The following is a 17,504-nucleotide window of genomic DNA, read 5'->3' on the forward strand; positions in this document are numbered from 1 at the left end:
AAATTGAATTGAACAATCCATAAAACAGCTAAATTAGAACAAGTTTCATAAAAGCATCAAAGTTTCTATGTAGGATGTGGGTCACTAGGTCCTTGGTTTGATTCTTAGTTCTTAAATTGATCCGTCTTCTGTTGTTCAAGTTCTTTTCTTCACCTCGAGAATTGCATTCAAATTAAATATTTATGTGTAAAGGATAATAGGAGTATAATTATATTATATGGTTTGGCCCAGGACTGTCTCATACCAAACAGAGAGAATCATATATATCATACTGTCTATAACTCTATCTTTTCTAGTACTAGCACCCAAAAGAATGGGATGAGTATAACTTTCCTGGTTCTTACTGACTGACAAGTTGTGTATGACTAAAAATTCGGTTTAACTAGTTTTTGTTGCCGATAACTCCGATAAGCTCTGAACTTATCGGAGAAAATAGCCGATGCTGATGCTGAAAATATGAAAATATGCCAGTACCTCACCTCATTTGAAGTAAGACATTGTAACACCTCATTTTTGAAAAAGAGGTACTCATACAAACTCATTTTAAATTGATGTCCTGCCCATCACTACCTCAAAGGCTCGCTCGAGAAGCGATACCGCCGACCCCGCGCTACACGCCAAGGTAGGATGGTATTCCGTACATTCAGCCGTCCAAGGATGACGACGCACGGAGCGTCCACAAACGCCTCGGCGGGTGCGACGGACGCGCGGCACCTCAAAGGCTCGCTCGAGAAGCGATACCGCCGACCCCGCGCTACACGCCAAGGTAGGATGGTATTCCGTACATTCAGCCGCCCAAAGATGACGACGCACGGAGCATCCACAAACGCCTCGGCGGGTGCGATGGACGCGCGGCACTTCAAATGCTCGCTCAAGAAGCGATACCGCCGACCCCGCGCTACACGCCAAGGTAGGATGGTATTCCGTACATTCAGCCGCCCAAAGATGACGACGCACGGAGCGTCCACCAATGATATTATATAACCATAGATATGTTATACTCATACTTGAGGAGCACAAAAAATACTTCCATATTTATTTCTGTGCCTACGAAGAAATCTGTTATTTTTGATTAATTTTCTCATTCCATCCGTCTTTGTCACACTGGTTGTTAAACATAAGGTCGTCTCTTTCTCTTTCGGTGTGCGGGAGCTCGTTAGCACGTGCGCATTTCTCTCTTGTCCAGCCGCGAGTAAAGGCAACTTGTCCAATTTGTCACAAGGTAAGCGCTTCAATTTTGGAACGCCTATAACCTATCTTGAGTTATAAATCATTGGCGTCCACAAACGCCTCGGCGGGTGCGACGGACGCGCGGCACTTCAAAGGTTCGCTCAAGAAGCGATACCGTCGACCCTACGCTACACGCAGGTAGGAAGGTATTCCGTACATTTAGCAGCAAAAGTTGCTAAGCGGGCGAGGTGTTGCAGGTGTGTGTCAAAATCACCTTAACATGCTCGTATTCTCTTAACAATAAAGTCGCGTCAAGATCATTTTGAACACCTGGCCCGCTTAGGAACTTCTGCTGTTCAAAGACGGCGAAAGCGACGGATGCGGACGGAAGGTAGGAAGGATTGTGAAACAAAAACTTTCATTATGCTACCAACGCTAAATCGTGAAAAAAAAATGGTTTGTACATTTCGGGTGATCATATTTCGATCTCTTTTCTATTTGGACAACTTTGTTTTTCAGGATCTCGAAAATACCTCGAAATAGTTACTTAATAAATTGTCTCCGATGCGAAATAGTTAATGAAACAAGTAGTCGCGCAGACAAAAGACATTGCTTTGGCCAGCTGGCCAAAGCAATGTCTTTTGTCTATGCGACTAATAATTAAATTACTAATTAAGTAATTTAAGGTCAAATATGCATCGGACACAGCCGTCTCCGAAGTGTATTTACTAATTTTGTGTATTTGTTTGTACAGTTAGATAAGGTAGAGAAGCCCGCGGCCAACGGGCGCGCGCACGCGCTCAGCAACGGGCAGGCCGGCATCGACGACGACCACAGTAAAGGTACACGAAGTTAAAAAAAAAAACATATATGTATGTTTAAAAAAAATCATAAAAAAATAAGCATTCATCTCTTTCAAAATCCGGTCGACAAAAATGGAGATAAAAGATTGGAGAACTGATAGCCGTTTGTCTTATAATTCTATCTGTGGTGCAAAAGTAGGAGATACGATTCAAAACTTGACAAAAATCGATGAAAACCGCAGGTAGCCCCTTAAAATGGATGGTCAAATATACCATTAAGTACGTGTTAATAGGCTGCAAAACATTGTTGCACGCGCACAAGCCAGGCGCGCCGGCAATGAAATTACGTACAATATTGCTGGCCTCAGGCAATGTGACCTTTTGCGAGCGTCACGCGTCGTTCCATACATTGACCTTGATTGTGGTTTCTTGGGTGTTGTTTAGGTACTTATATTCCTGTATTCTCCCCTTTTTTATTTATACAAGTTATTTTGCTGTAAAGCTTTGGATTCCTCCGAAAACGGTGCCGTAATATGACGGCCGTCATATAGCGGCCGCAAAAGACGGCCGTCTTTACGGTGACGACATGTGGAAAGTACCACGGCGTCATAACACACCGTCAGCCACCAAAGTCAAAGCGGCAAATTTGAAAAATGTAGGCGCGAAGGGATAACGTCCCATAGAACATTTGAATTTCGCGCCTTTTCCTATTGACAAGATTTGCTTGATCATCTATAATTTACTTGGAGGATGAAATATCATCAGAAGAGGAAAATAATCGTAGTACTGAATCATTTATTCAAATCTCGTGTCATTTATTCAAAATGGCGTCACCGCTATCTAATAAAACGTTCACGAAACTATCGACAAGGTCATGACGGCCGTCATCTTACGTTACGTTGACAATCAACGTAACGTAACGCCGTCTAGGAAACCGCGCCATCTTGTTTACATAGACAACGTTCTAGTGACGTCAGTCAACGCTATATAGCGGCCGTCATATTACGGCACCGTTTTCGGAGGAATCCAAAGCTTTACAGTTACATATCACTCTTTTTCAGGTGGTACAAAATCGTCGAAGTGTGAAAAGAAAGAGGCCAGTACATTAAAAGAAGAAAAGAAAAAGAGTAAAAATAAGGATAAGGATAGCAGCGATAGTCATAAGAGTACAGAACATAGTAAGTTATTTACTGTATGGTTTTTATCGCACTTTATATTTGTTTAAACTATATATTCTAAGTTCAGTGGTCATCGGATATATGAACACGCCTCTATTGCCAAGGCGTTAGAGTGCGTGTTCAGATATTGTGAACACCTTGGCCGCTCCGATATATCTGATGGCGACAGTACCATCGCCCACATTGTTAACTGTCCATTGGTAAACCTTATTACAAAAGGCACAAGGTCCACTGATGGACAGTTAAGAGTGTTGCTGTGTGTACATAATTGAAACAATCAGTCAAGTCAGTACACCTTTCAATATTATTTTTTTAATTTAACTAGTCTAAGTATACACCCACTTCAAACGGATTGTGAATTGTGACGTTCGTTTCTAGAAGTTTCATTTTACTATTTGCATAGTATAAAACAAAGTCGCTTCCCGCTGTCTGTCTGTCTGTCTGTATGTATGCTTAGATCTTTAAAACTACGCAACGGATTTTGATGCGGTTTTTTTTTAATAGATAGATTGTTTCAAGAGGAAGGTTTATGTATAACTTGTAAACCCGTGCGAAGCCGGGGCGGGTCGCTAGTACAGTAATGTAAACCATATCAGTTTAACTTAGGCTCTATTTTCCACAAACTAATTCACATGACTTTGTTCCAGTAAAAGAACAAATAGTTAAAGAAAAAGAAGTGGAAAGTACAAAAGAAACGAGAAGTAACAAGGAGTGCAATAGCAACAAGGAGAAAGAGAAGGCACTAGAAAAGGAGCGGGAGAGAGAAACGCGGGAGCGGGACAAGGAACGCGAGAGGGAGAGAGAGCGAGAACGCGAATTGGTGAGTCTCTTAAATTTCTATAATCATAGATATGATGTCTTAAGATTTATGTTAATAGGCTACAAAGATCATGGAGTGCTTTAATGAAACGCGCTGGCAACGGATTTTCATGCAACATTGCCGGCCTAAATGCCTACCTCGGTGTAAAAAAGATTGCCAGCCTCGTATCACTTATCGCCCTCGCTACACTCGACCGTTTATAATTACTCGGCTAGCAATCCCTAGTTATCTGACCTCAGTAAAAATGTACTATGGTAATTATGCAAATAATCAGACAAGTGAACTACAGTGACTTATTGTTTCTAGACAGTTTTTTTATTCCATGCATTTTCTACAGCGCGAAGCTCGCGAATACGCCGAAGAAATAAAGCGACTGAAAGCCGAGCTGGCAACGTCGCGCAACAACGAGGCGGAGGCCCGGCGCGCGCTGGCCGCCGCCGCCGCCGCGGAGCGGCAACGTCGCGCCGAACACGCGCAGTTGAAGCAACAGCATCAAGCGTTGCAACATAAGTGAGTTTTTAGGGTTCCTTGCCCAAAGGGTAACAACGGGACCCTATTACTAACACTCCTCTGTCCGTCTGTCTGTCTGTCTGTCGGTCACAGGCTGTGATAGCTAGACACTTCAAATGTTCACAGACCAGATGATGTATTTCTGTTGCTATAACAAAAAATCCTAAAAGGACGGACCCTCGGTGGGCGCATTTGTGTCCGTTTTTTTTGCGGGCAACGCCGCAGTTGTAACTACAAGCGTGTATGAGCCTAAAGGGCCACACTAAAATTGGAATTATACCACCTTTAAAAAAAAAACGCATAATTAAAATCCGAACCGACTTCGATGAAATATTGACGCATTACGTTATTTTCAGAATAGCGACGTGGCGCACGCACGAGCGAGCAACTCTAGAGCGACGGCTCGGCGAGGAGCGGCGCGCGCGCACTGCTGCCGAGCACCAGCTGCAGCGGGCCAAGCGACAGCCGCAACAGTAACTATACCTCATATACCACATTACAGGATAGCGACGTGGCGCACGCACGAGCGAGCAACTCTAGAGCGACGGCTTGGCCGAGCACCAGCTGCAGCGGGCCAAGCGACAGCCGCAACAGTAACTATACCTCACATACCACATTACAGAATAGCGACGTGGCGCACGCACGAGCGAGCAACTCTAGAGCGACGGCTTGGCCGAGCACCAGCTGCAGCGGGCCAAGCGACAGCCGCAACAGTAACTATACCTCACATACCACATTACAGAATAGCGACGTGGCGCACGCACGAGCGAGCAACTCTAGAGCGACGGCTTGGCCGAGCACCAGCTGCAGCGGGCCAAGCGACAGCCGCAACAGTAACTATACCTCACATACCACATTACAGGATAGCGACGTGGCGCACGCACGAGCGAGCAACTCTAGAGCGACGGCTTGGCCGAGCACCAGCTGCAGCGGGCCAAGCGACAGCCGCAACAGTAACTATACCTCATATATCACATTACAGGATAGCGACGTGGCGCACGCACGAGCGAGCAACTCTAGAGCGACGGCTTGGCCGAGCACCAGCTGCAGCGGGCCAAGCGACAGCCGCAACAGTAACTATACCTCACATACCACATTACAGAATAGCGACGTGGCGCACGCACGAGCGAGCAACTCTAGAGCGACGGCTTGGCCGAGCACCAGCTGCAGCGGGCCAAGCGACAGCCGCAACAGTAACTATACCTCACATACCACATTACAGAATAGCGACGTGGCGCACGCACGAGCGAGCAACTCTAGAGCGACGGCTTGGCCGAGCACCAGCTGCAGCGGGCCAAGCGACAGCCGCAACAGTAACTATACCTCACATACCACATTACAGAATAGCGACGTGGCGCACGCACGAGCGAGCAACTCTAGAGCGACGGCTTGGCCGAGCACCAGCTGCAGCGGGCCAAGCAACAGCCGCAACAGTAACTATACCTCACATACCACATTACAGAATAGCGACGTGGCGCACGCACGAGCGAGCAACTCTAGAGCGACGGCTTGGCCGAGCACCAGCTGCAGCGGGCCAAGCGACAGCCGCAACAGTAACTATACCTCACATACCACATTACAGAATAGCGACGTGGCGCACGCACGAGCGAGCAACTCTAGAGCGACGGCTTGGCCGAGCACCAGCTGCAGCGGGCCAAGCGACAGCCGCAACAGTAACTATACCTCACATACCACATTACAGAATAGCGACGTGGCGCACGCACGAGCGAGCAACTCTAGAGCGACGGCTTGGCCGAGCACCAGCTGCAGCGGGCCAAGCGACAGCCGCAACAGTAACTATACCTCACATACCACATTACAGGATAGCGACGTGGCGCACGCACGAGCGAGCAACTCTAGAGCGACGGCTTGGCCGAGCACCAGCTGCAGCGGGCCAAGCGACAGCCGCAACAGTAACTATACCTCATATATCACATTACAGGATAGCGACGTGGCGCACGCACGAGCGAGCAACTCTAGAGCGACGGCTTGGCCGAGCACCAGCTGCAGCGGGCCAAGCGACAGCCGCAACAGTAACTATACCTCACATACCACATTACAGAATAGCGACGTGGCGCACGCACGAGCGAGCAACTCTAGAGCGACGGCTTGGCCGAGCACCAGCTGCAGCGGGCCAAGCGACAGCCGCAACAGTAACTATACCTCACATACCACATTACAGAATAGCGACGTGGCGCACGCACGAGCGAGCAACTCTAGAGCGACGGCTTGGCCGAGCACCAGCTGCAGCGGGCCAAGCGACAGCCGCAACAGTAACTATACCTCACATACCACATTACAGAATAGCGACGTGGCGCACGCACGAGCGAGCAACTCTAGAGCGACGGCTTGGCCGAGCACCAGCTGCAGCGGGCCAAGCAACAGCCGCAACAGTAACTATACCTCACATACCACATTACAGAATAGCGACGTGGCGCACGCACGAGCGAGCAACTCTAGAGCGACGGCTTGGCCGAGCACCAGCTGCAGCGGGCCAAGCGACAGCCGCAACAGTAACTATACCTCATATACCACATTACAGGATAGCGACGTGGCGCACGCACGAGCGAGCAACTCTAGAGCGACGGCTCGGCCGAGCACCAGCTGCAGCGGGCCAAGCGACAGCCGCAACAGTAACTATACCTCACATACCACATTACAGAATAGCGACGTGGCGCACGCACGAGCGAGCAACTCTAGAGCGACGGCTTGGCCGAGCACCAGCTGCAGCGGGCCAAGCGACAGCCGCAACAGTAACTATACCTCACATACCACATTACAGAATAGCGACGTGGCGCACGCACGAGCGAGCAACTCTAGAGCGACGGCTTGGCCGAGCACCAGCTGCAGCGGGCCAAGCGACAGCCGCAACAGTAACTATACCTCACATACCACATTACAGAATAGCGACGTGGCGCACGCACGAGCGAGCAACTCTAGAGCGACGGCTTGGCCGAGCACCAGCTGCAGCGGGCCAAGCGACAGCCGCAACAGTAACTATACCTCACATACCACATTACAGAATAGCGACGTGGCGCACGCACGAGCGAGCAACTCTAGAGCGACGGCTTGGCCGAGCACCAGCTGCAGCGGGCCAAGCGACAGCCGCAACAGTAACTATACCTCACATACCACATTACAGAATAGCGACGTGGCGCACGCACGAGCGAGCAACTCTAGAGCGACGGCTTGGCCGAGCACCAGCTGCAGCGGGCCAAGCGACAGCCGCAACAGTAACTATACCTCACATACCACATTACAGAATAGCGACGTGGCGCACGCACGAGCGAGCAACTCTAGAGCGACGGCTTGGCCGAGCACCAGCTGCAGCGGGCCAAGCGACAGCCGCAACAGTAACTATACCTCACATACCACATTACAGAATAGCGACGTGGCGCACGCACGAGCGAGCAACTCTAGAGCGACGGCTTGGCCGAGCACCAGCTGCAGCGGGCCAAGCGACAGCCGCAACAGTAACTATACCTCACATACCACATTACAGAATAGCGACGTGGCGCACGCACGAGCGAGCAACTCTAGAGCGACGGCTTGGCCGAGCACCAGCTGCAGCGGGCCAAGCGACAGCCGCAACAGTAACTATACCTCACATACCACATTACAGAATAGCGACGTGGCGCACGCACGAGCGAGCAACTCTAGAGCGACGGCTTGGCCGAGCACCAGCTGCAGCGGGCCAAGCGACAGCCGCAACAGTAACTATACCTCACATACCACATTACAGAATAGCGACGTGGCGCACGCACGAGCGAGCAACTCTAGAGCGACGGCTTGGCCGAGCACCAGCTGCAGCGGGCCAAGCGACAGCCGCAACAGTAACTATACCTCATATACCACATTACAGGATAGCGACGTGGCGCACGCACGAGCGAGCAACTCTAGAGCGACGGCTTGGCCGAGCACCAGCTGCAGCGGGCCAAGCGACAGCCGCAACAGTAACTATACCTCACATACCACATTACAGAATAGCGACGTGGCGCACGCACGAGCGAGCAACTCTAGAGCGACGGCTTGGCCGAGCACCAGCTGCAGCGGGCCAAGCGACAGCCGCAACAGTAACTATACCTCATATACCACATTACAGGATAGCGACGTGGCGCACGCACGAGCGAGCAACTCTAGAGCGACGGCTTGGCCGAGCACCAGCTGCAGCGGGCCAAGCGACAGCCGCAACAGTAACTATACCTCACATACCACATTACAGAATAGCGACGTGGCGCACGCACGAGCGAGCAACTCTAGAGCGACGGCTTGGCCGAGCACCAGCTGCAGCGGGCCAAGCGACAGCCGCAACAGTAACTATACCTCACATACCACATTACAGAATAGCGACGTGGCGCACGCACGAGCGAGCAACTCTAGAGCGACGGCTTGGCCGAGCACCAGCTGCAGCGGGCCAAGCGACAGCCGCAACAGTAACTATACCTCACATACCACATTACAGAATAGCGACGTGGCGCACGCACGAGCGAGCAACTCTAGAGCGACGGCTTGGCCGAGCACCAGCTGCAGCGGGCCAAGCGACAGCCGCAACAGTAACTATACCTCACATACCACATTACAGGATAGCGACGTGGCGCACGCACGAGCGAGCAACTCTAGAGCGACGGCTCAGCGTAACTCCCACAATAAGTCAAAATCTAAGGGTCTGTCGCAAACAAGAGAGTCGAAATTTTGTTATCTAACCTCTCTATCACTCTTGCATATTCGAGCGATAAAGAGGGAGATAGCTGGGTTTCGATTTCGCGTTTTCCTACAGGCCCTTTGTGAACAAACCGCCTTGATGTATCAATGTCATGTTTTATAGTATCAGAATACTTGTCAAAACGCCTACTCTGACTCGTACTTGCCGATTTTCGAGTGGCTGTGACCACAACCTTATTTGAGGGCTGGATCCGCGCCTGTGATCATGAGCTGATTAACTTATCATAAACATCGCATTTATTCGTGATAAACTATAACATACACAAGTACACAACAACAGAGAAAATTAAACATAAAATAAATAAATAGTTTACCACGAAATGGTCCCGCCTCAGCATAATGCTAACCCAGAAGTCAGCGCTGATCTTCCGGTGAGACCATTTGTTGGTCACGAAACGCGTACGACACGGCCCCATCATAAAACTTAGCAGACGTTTATGAATAACGCTTATGGGTGACGTCATATCGTGGGAAACGACAGGTTAAATGTTTTTTCTACTCCAGCACTTAAATGTGTCAATTAAATGACTGACAGTGATATCTAAAGCAATGTCATTTGAATGCTTTGTCTATAGGCTCATAAGATGACTGCTAGCAGTCATCTTATGAGTATAATACAACTGCTTTATTTTTTTTAAAGATACAAGTTCCGATCATCTTGATTGAAAGAGGTATGTTTTCATTTACAATAATAACTCTTTTTTTTAATAATACCTTTTTTTTTTTTTTTTTTTTTTTTTTTTTTTTTTTTTTTTTTTTTTTTTTTTTTTTGCTGCAGCTGTCATAGAAAAAGTAATGTATGCAACAGCTCATAATTGGTTCTTAAAATTCTCGGGTCTTTTTTTACAAAACTCGACTACGTCTCGTTTTGTAACTTCGACCCTTGAATTTTAAGAACCCTTATTATATCACTGTTGCATAAACTACTATATTATTAGTTCGCTAATGCGTGTTTATATTGCAGCAACAGTACAAGCAACAACAACCAGTCGGGCTGCGACAACGAGTGGTGCCGCGCGGCTATTCGTTGCGGAGAGGCCGAGGCCTCGGCGCTTCGCCGCGAGCTCGCGAGAGCGAGACAGCACGCCACGGATCAGGTGATCTCTTCTTTCTAATGTCTATTATGGGATAGGTACACGCATAGACTAGGAATCCTCTAGACGGAGTTTAGAGCAATTATTTCAAGAAACCGATGCTGCCAAAAATACTGGGGTGCGACGAGGTGGGCGAGTCCCGTGCTGTGATTGGTCCGTTCAAAGACACGGACGTCACACAAAGACACTTTGACTCGAAAATGGAGTAAAACTACCGTATATTTGTGTGTGGGTAGCGCTACTATGCTCAGTCTGGAGGATGTCTTGTCTGTGGGTACACGTTACGGTACACTATTTTGTAGAAGTATAAATCGTTGTACGGCTCTTCTCAGGTGAACTTTTCGCTTCGAACCTTAATCTTTCAAACAAAGGCCATTGTCTCTATTATCGCAAAGCCGCTAGCTCCCGAGTTAGCACGTGCCAGTACAACATTCATATTGAAAGACAACCGGTATCGTCATAGTATTAAGGTTCAAATTGAATATCACTGATATTCTAGATATTACGTTTTGGTAGTGTAGGACGATAGACCGCCCCGAAGCGATACGGCACTCATATTATTTTGATACTTAGTGTGGTGTTAAAAATGAAACGTGGATATTTATTATATTGTTTTATTTAAATTATTAGCTTGCGGTGGTAAATGGCACTGGCTTTCAGTACATCAAAACGGAAACAAAAAATAGTAACAATTAACTATTTAACTTGTTTTACTTTGCTTTTATTTTAGTTTTAAGTTTTAATATTTAGTTTGATATGGGTGTACTATCTACTGTACGTGATGCCTGAAAATAAAACTTTATTTATTTTATTTTTATTAAATGTAATAATTTACAAAGATGCAGCTGCAAGCATTGTTATTTTTTCTTATCTTTAAAATACTGTGAAATTAGCACCTCTGATGTGATGCCGACGTATAGTGACAATAAAAACACTGATAAGGATTTGCGACCTGACCACTATTGTTTTGCATACCTAAATACAATAGGTTCTCAACTGAGAGTGCTATCCTCTGTCTCAAGCGGACCGTCCAGTATTATACGTCTAGAAAAACGCCAGTCTTTGCATGTTTCCTGGACCTATCTAAGGCCTTCGACCTCGTCTCGTATAAGGTCCTATGGAGCAAGGTTGAGGAAGTAGCAGGCCTGCCGATAGAGGTAACCTCTCTTCTTAAATATTGGTACCATAACCAGAGAAACTGTGTGAGATGGGCGGGTGTTCTTTCGGAGGAGTACAGGTTGGAATGCGGGGTGAGACAGGGGGGGCTTACATCTCCCCAGCTTTTCAACCTGTACATCAACGGTTTGATCCAGAAGTTGAGCGGCACCAACGTCGGTTGTTCGGTTGATGGAGTTTGTATAAACAACATCAGCTATGCAGACGACATGGTGCTGCTCACGCCATCTCTCGGCGCATTGCAAAACTTGCTCGGTGTCTGTGAGAGGTATGCAGTGGACCATGGGCTCAGATACAATGCTAAGAAGAGTGAATTCCTAATCTTCAAGGCTGGTGCTAAGACGTACGAGGTTGTGCCACCAATTGCTCTGTGTGGTACCCATTTAAACCGAGTTAAGCATTTTAAGTATCTGGGCCACTGGGTCACTGAAGACCTCTCTGACAATATGGACATAGAAAGGGAGAGGAGGGCGCTGTCTGTTCGCTGCAATATGTTGGCTCGGAGATTTGCAAGCTGTACTAGAAAAGTAAAACTAACGCTATTTAGGGCATACTGCCAGTGCTTTTACACCTGCAATCTCTGGGTCAATTTTACGCGGAGGACGTATAGCGCACTCCGTGTGCAATATAATAATGCATTTAGAGCGTTGCTGGGGCTTCATCGGAGGTGCAGTGCTTCGGGCATGTTTACGGAGGCGGGAATTGATGGCTTTCATGCGATCATGAGGAAGCACTGCGCCTCATTGTTAGAAAGGATGCGGGGGAGCCCTAGCAGCCTTCTAAAGGTGTTCGCCGACAGGTGGGATTCACCCATGCTGAAAAGATGGATCGGCCTTCACTCGACATTGGTAAATTTTAATTAGTAATTTTTAAATTTTAATTGATGACATGTTTTTTATTATAATTGATTTTTTATTATCGATCGATTTTTTACATTTATTTTTATTATATTAATGTTTTTATTTATTTCTATAATTAATATTTCAATTATGTAATTTTATTTTTTACCTATTTCTGAATTTTATTGTACCATTGTAGTTTTAATATTTTATTGACAGTATTAGTGAATGTCTGCTCATCCGGTTTGTCTGTGTTTTGTGACTCTGTATTATTTATTAACAATAGTCTTAAGTTATGCTTTAATTGTAAATATACACTAACACTTTTATGGGCTTTGCCTGAAATAAATGATTTTATTATTATTATTATTTGTATCTCCGTTACAAACTCTCGGGTTTTTAAGCCCGGTCATTTATAAGGCGTGCGTGGGGATATAGATCCAACACGTAGAGGCCGTTTGGAGAGCTTTGATGTCATGTAGAACGCCTGCTGGAACCCATTCATGGGTACATAAATAGATACCCATAAACCGGTTTCAGCAGGCATTGGAGGCTATTGTAGAAAACTGGAAAGAGTCCTGGGCTATGGTTTAAATTTGGCTGGAAAATAAGACTGGGCTATTGCAAAGAGTTGCGGACACCTGCCATAACATTGTGATATACAGTGTTATCGAGGCAGGCGGTGACTCGCCACTCGCTAGATGGGCACCTGATGCGCCATCGTAAAGACGGCCAGGCGCAACACCGGCGTGAGCGGCTCAGGGGTGTCGAGAGGTGTGCTGCGCTTTCTCCGAAGTTACTCGCGGCGTTATGCCCTTTAACACTTCCACCCCTGGAGCATATAGCTCTAACGACTCCTCTCTGGACGGCCAATTAAGGCAAGCCAGAGTCGAGAGTCCTGCGGGTCCCCTTGGGGTCCACTCCGACCGAAGAAGACACGCCGGAGACGGAAACCCTGACCGACTCTCTGGAGCACTCGGGTCCGTGGGGTCGTTACTCCCCAACAGCTCGCCACAAGCTGCCCTGCGGGCTTATTATTATTATTATTATGAGAAGAGCGGTGTGCAAGATCCGTGATTTTATCATTTAGCGACCCTAAATCAGGCTTTAGTCGGTTTCTAATATCGTATGTATAAGTACTCTGCCCGATATTGTTAAAAACTTGACGACCTGCTTACGTGACCCTGGATTTTGATTGCATACTGTTTGGATTTTTGTGCGACAGAGAGAGTTGTATAACGACTAATTTAGCTGTCTTTTTCTTGCTATCCGAATAACAAATATACAACGCTTTATCATAAATAACCGTGTTTCATTTTTTACATCACACCAAGTACCAAAATAATATGAGTGCCGTATCGCTTCGGGGCGGTCTATCGTCCTACACTACCAAAACGTAATATCTAGAATATCAGTGACATTAAATCTGAACCTTAATACTATAACGATACCGGTTGTTTTTCAATGTGAATGTTGTACTGGCACCTGCTGACTCGGTAGCTAGCGGCTCTGCGATAATAGAGACAATGGCCTTTGTTTAAAAGATTAAGGCTCGAAGCGAAAAATTCACCTGAGATGAGTCGTACTATACCTTCTTATTGATTTGTGTTTGTCGATATACCATTGTCATCTTGGGTACGTCCACTGTGCAATATTATACGGTTCGAAAATAAAAATTTGGTTAGCATTATGAAATGCTAACCAAATCTCCAAGCAGAGCATGGTTTTAGAAGAGGACATTCAACTGAATTGGTTTGCTTTGATTTAATTAAATATGTATCTGAAAGCCTGAATAGCAAAATACCAGTATTATCAATATTTTTAGACTTAAGTAAGGCGTTTGACTGTGTTGAACATAACAAAGCTTGAATGCTATGGGATTAGAGGAGTTGCACTTGATTGGATAAAAAGCTACTTGTCACAAAAGAAACAATGTTACCGAAGTAGTAAAAATAGAAAAAGTAGTTTAGAGTTTTGTTAAAGCCAAATATCGTTCAGATTTTCGTGAGGTACAACTAGGTGTTCCTCAAGGGAGCAACTTAGGTCCACTATTATTTTTGGTATACATCAACGATCTACCTCGGGCTATCTCGCATAAGTGTATACTATTTGATGAGTCGTTTGTGCGACTGAATACTGTACACCACTTAACAAAACAACATCTACGTACTTTAGAATTAAGTATTCTTGCAAATAAAATATCTTTATCTTGATCTCGCGTTAATCTCGCATTATAATTTTTTAACTATAAAACTCCCGTGAGACTCAAACACATTAATAGTATTTTATACAATCGTGATATAATGGAGAGTTTTTTGGTATTGTGTTAAAGCCACGAAGCTTGCTGAGTAGCCTTATTGGGTACGCGATTGAAAAGCTTGATTATATCACTATTGTACACAACTATTTTAAAAATGGGTTTTGTTGGCAGGCCTGCGCCCTGGAGTCGCGCTCGCCGGCGCCGCCGACCGCCTCCCCCGAGGCGGCGGGCGGCGCGCGCCTGGCCGCCGCGTGCGCCGCGCTGTCCGAGCGCTCGGCGCACCTGCAGCGCGCGCTCAGCGCAGAGACCAGGGTCAAGCTGGACCTGCTGCAGGCGCTGGGCGACGCCAAGCGACACATGCACATACAGGAGGGTATGTACACGTGAACATGAACAACCACCTGCTGCGACGGAGAGGATGAAACAAAACTATAGCTCAAACCAATTATTTATTACTAATTATTATGTTTAATTATTTAATTCGGAAACGCGCATGTGACACCCTTAATATAGCAACATCCATACACTACGAAAACCACTTAGCGTTGCTTGTTAGTATCCATAGGCTACGGTGGCCAAAATCGAGAAAAAAACTGTCAAAATTGAATTTAGCGCGGAGCAAGTACCAGGGCCTTATGAGTTACGACGTGGTGTCGTTGACCAACCCGCCGGGCCTCGGCGGCCTGGACGCGTACGAGTGTGAAGGTATCGCGGCTGCTCGCTGCTCGCGTATCTTAGCTGTATACTTTTAGTTTGTTTACTTATATGATTCTACTAGTTTAAAGTATTATTTTTGTTGAATCGTAGAAAAAGTATTGTATACAATAGTGATATAATCAAGCTTTTCAATCTCGTACCTCACTTAGGCAACTCAGCAAGCTTAGTTGCCTAAACACGGTACTCGACTAAAAAGCTCTCCATTATATCACGATTATATTATTAAACGATTCTTATATTCACGATTGTATTATTTAATTGATTGTACTATTAAACGTAATGTATGTCTATTAGTCCTTTATTGTAAATACCTATCACTTTTGGTTTTAAAAAAAGGGGAATAACGATTGAATTCTGACTAAAGACCCTGGCAGCATTCTGGCACGCTTCCCCTATATTAGTAAAGCGTTCTGTTATTTGATACCTCTTAAAGAATTGGGGACACGCCGTAGCAGGTCGCAACATTCAATAGCAAACCCTACAGCTCATTCACGCTCACTTGTATGGCAATAGAGTCGAAAGAAGGCCCTTTAAACTCTGTAAAATGCATCTTATCCCCAAAAAAATACCGGCCAAGTGCGAGTCGGACTCGCGTTCCAAGGGTTCCGTACATTAAGTCCAACTCACGCTTGACTGCATATTTCTAACAGGTTTTCCTGTCATCTATAGCTAAAGAACTATTTTGTGTATTTTCTTTTTCAAAATTTTAGACCCAGTAGTTTCGGAGATAAAGGGTTGGGGGGGGGGGGGAATGGTCGGACAGACAGATAAGGGTTCCGTTTTTTCCTCTTGAGGTACAGAACCCTAATACGACCCCAACCTTGGAGGCTACAACTAAATGGAGTAGCCATTAACAGGCTTTCCCCTCTGTCGAAAATAGGCGGCCAACGGTCATACACAATGTATGGACTGACGTTTATCTGACATGGCTATTTTTACGTTACGCATACATTTGACGTTCCCCTCCCCCGCAAAAAGCGGCAGACTGTTTTGTACAGAAAATTACAGACATGGCGTCTCCGTTTGATTATATCCTCCAAGATCCCAACTAATGACAACTCTCTTCCAGGCTTAATATCCCGTCAAGAGAAAGAAATCGAAGAACTGAAAGCTCAAATGCTGGCCGTGATGCCAACGGAGTTTGTTACGGCGGCGGGCGCTGGCGTCAGCAAGCTGCGTTTATCCGACGGGTCCCCGCTCGACCCTAATGCCTCCGTGTACACGCCCAAGCAGCTTTGCTCGGACGCCTAAACTGGACTGGACTGGATTCAATGGACTGAGGTTTGGTGATAATTCTTCCCAAATTGAAGTTGGACTTGATTTTTCATTTATTTTCAAGATATTTATGATGACAGGGTTCGAAAGGATAATTATCAATGATAGTTATCTTGATAATTATCGCGATAAATATCGTGATTCTTACGCCTGATAATTATCGGTTTGATAATAACCTAATAAAATTTATTAAAAAATTGCAAAAAACGTCCAATAATTTTTTACTATCAAAGAAAATAAATATAGCACCATCCATACTTGGGATAATTATCCGATATTTATCGGATAATTATGAAATACTAACTATCTGGATAATTTCGAACCCTGTATGATGAACAGTTTTGAATAATTCACGGTTAGTTTCACTAGACTTATCGAAATATCGGGAGCCCGAAAACAATACAAAAGGTAATACAACGGTTCATATCCCGGTCGATATCGAAGATATTTATGAGCACCTTGGGCGCTCCGATATAACGAAACTTCACTTACCACTTATTTTGTCAAAACATTATCTGAACTAATGTGTTTTTAGTTTTTAATGAAACTGTCTCTTATAAATTTTGATCAATTGATTTGATGGTTTTAAGTTCATTTTTTGTTTCCATACAATATCATTTTATGTTAAAATCTTTAGGTGAAGATATTTTTGGTCCAATTTCAAGCAGCAAGACATCACAAATGATAAGGGTATAAATTAGAAAAATCCATCTAAAATCCAAAAGTCCAAGTATGAATGGATCGGATGCTTCTAATTTATGTCCTACAGTGAAAGGGAGAATTATTGTTAATACTAAAGACCTCATTGATTAAGTTATAATGAGCTAACATAAGTCAAGATAAAATTACCTGAGCGTTTTTAGAGGCCGCATTTAATGTAGTAAACATAAATAACAGAATTTTACGACATTTTTTTACACTTACGTTCTCTACCGAAATT

General features: G+C 45.6%; 1 protein-coding gene across 1 annotated transcript in view; it reads left to right on the forward strand.

The window, feature by feature from the left end:
- LOC134654175 (macoilin) overlaps positions 1-16,599 on the forward strand; it is a 32,218-nt gene extending 15,619 nt beyond the window's left edge. The window contains exons 7-14 of the mRNA XM_063509623.1: positions 1,925-2,012; positions 3,035-3,151; positions 3,799-3,971; positions 4,309-4,481; positions 4,838-4,954; positions 10,174-10,300; positions 14,744-14,945; positions 16,359-16,599. Of these exons, the coding sequence (XP_063365693.1) occupies positions 1,925-2,012; positions 3,035-3,151; positions 3,799-3,971; positions 4,309-4,481; positions 4,838-4,954; positions 10,174-10,300; positions 14,744-14,945; positions 16,359-16,540 (1,179 nt within the window). The 3' untranslated portion in view covers positions 16,541-16,599. The remainder of the gene's footprint in view (positions 1-1,924; positions 2,013-3,034; positions 3,152-3,798; positions 3,972-4,308; positions 4,482-4,837; positions 4,955-10,173; positions 10,301-14,743; positions 14,946-16,358) is intronic.
- The last annotated feature ends 905 nt before the right edge of the window (positions 16,600-17,504 follow it).

Source organism: Cydia amplana, chromosome 14 (genome assembly GCF_948474715.1).
Source record: "Cydia amplana chromosome 14, ilCydAmpl1.1, whole genome shotgun sequence".
Taxonomy (NCBI): Eukaryota; Metazoa; Arthropoda; class Insecta; order Lepidoptera; family Tortricidae; genus Cydia; species Cydia amplana.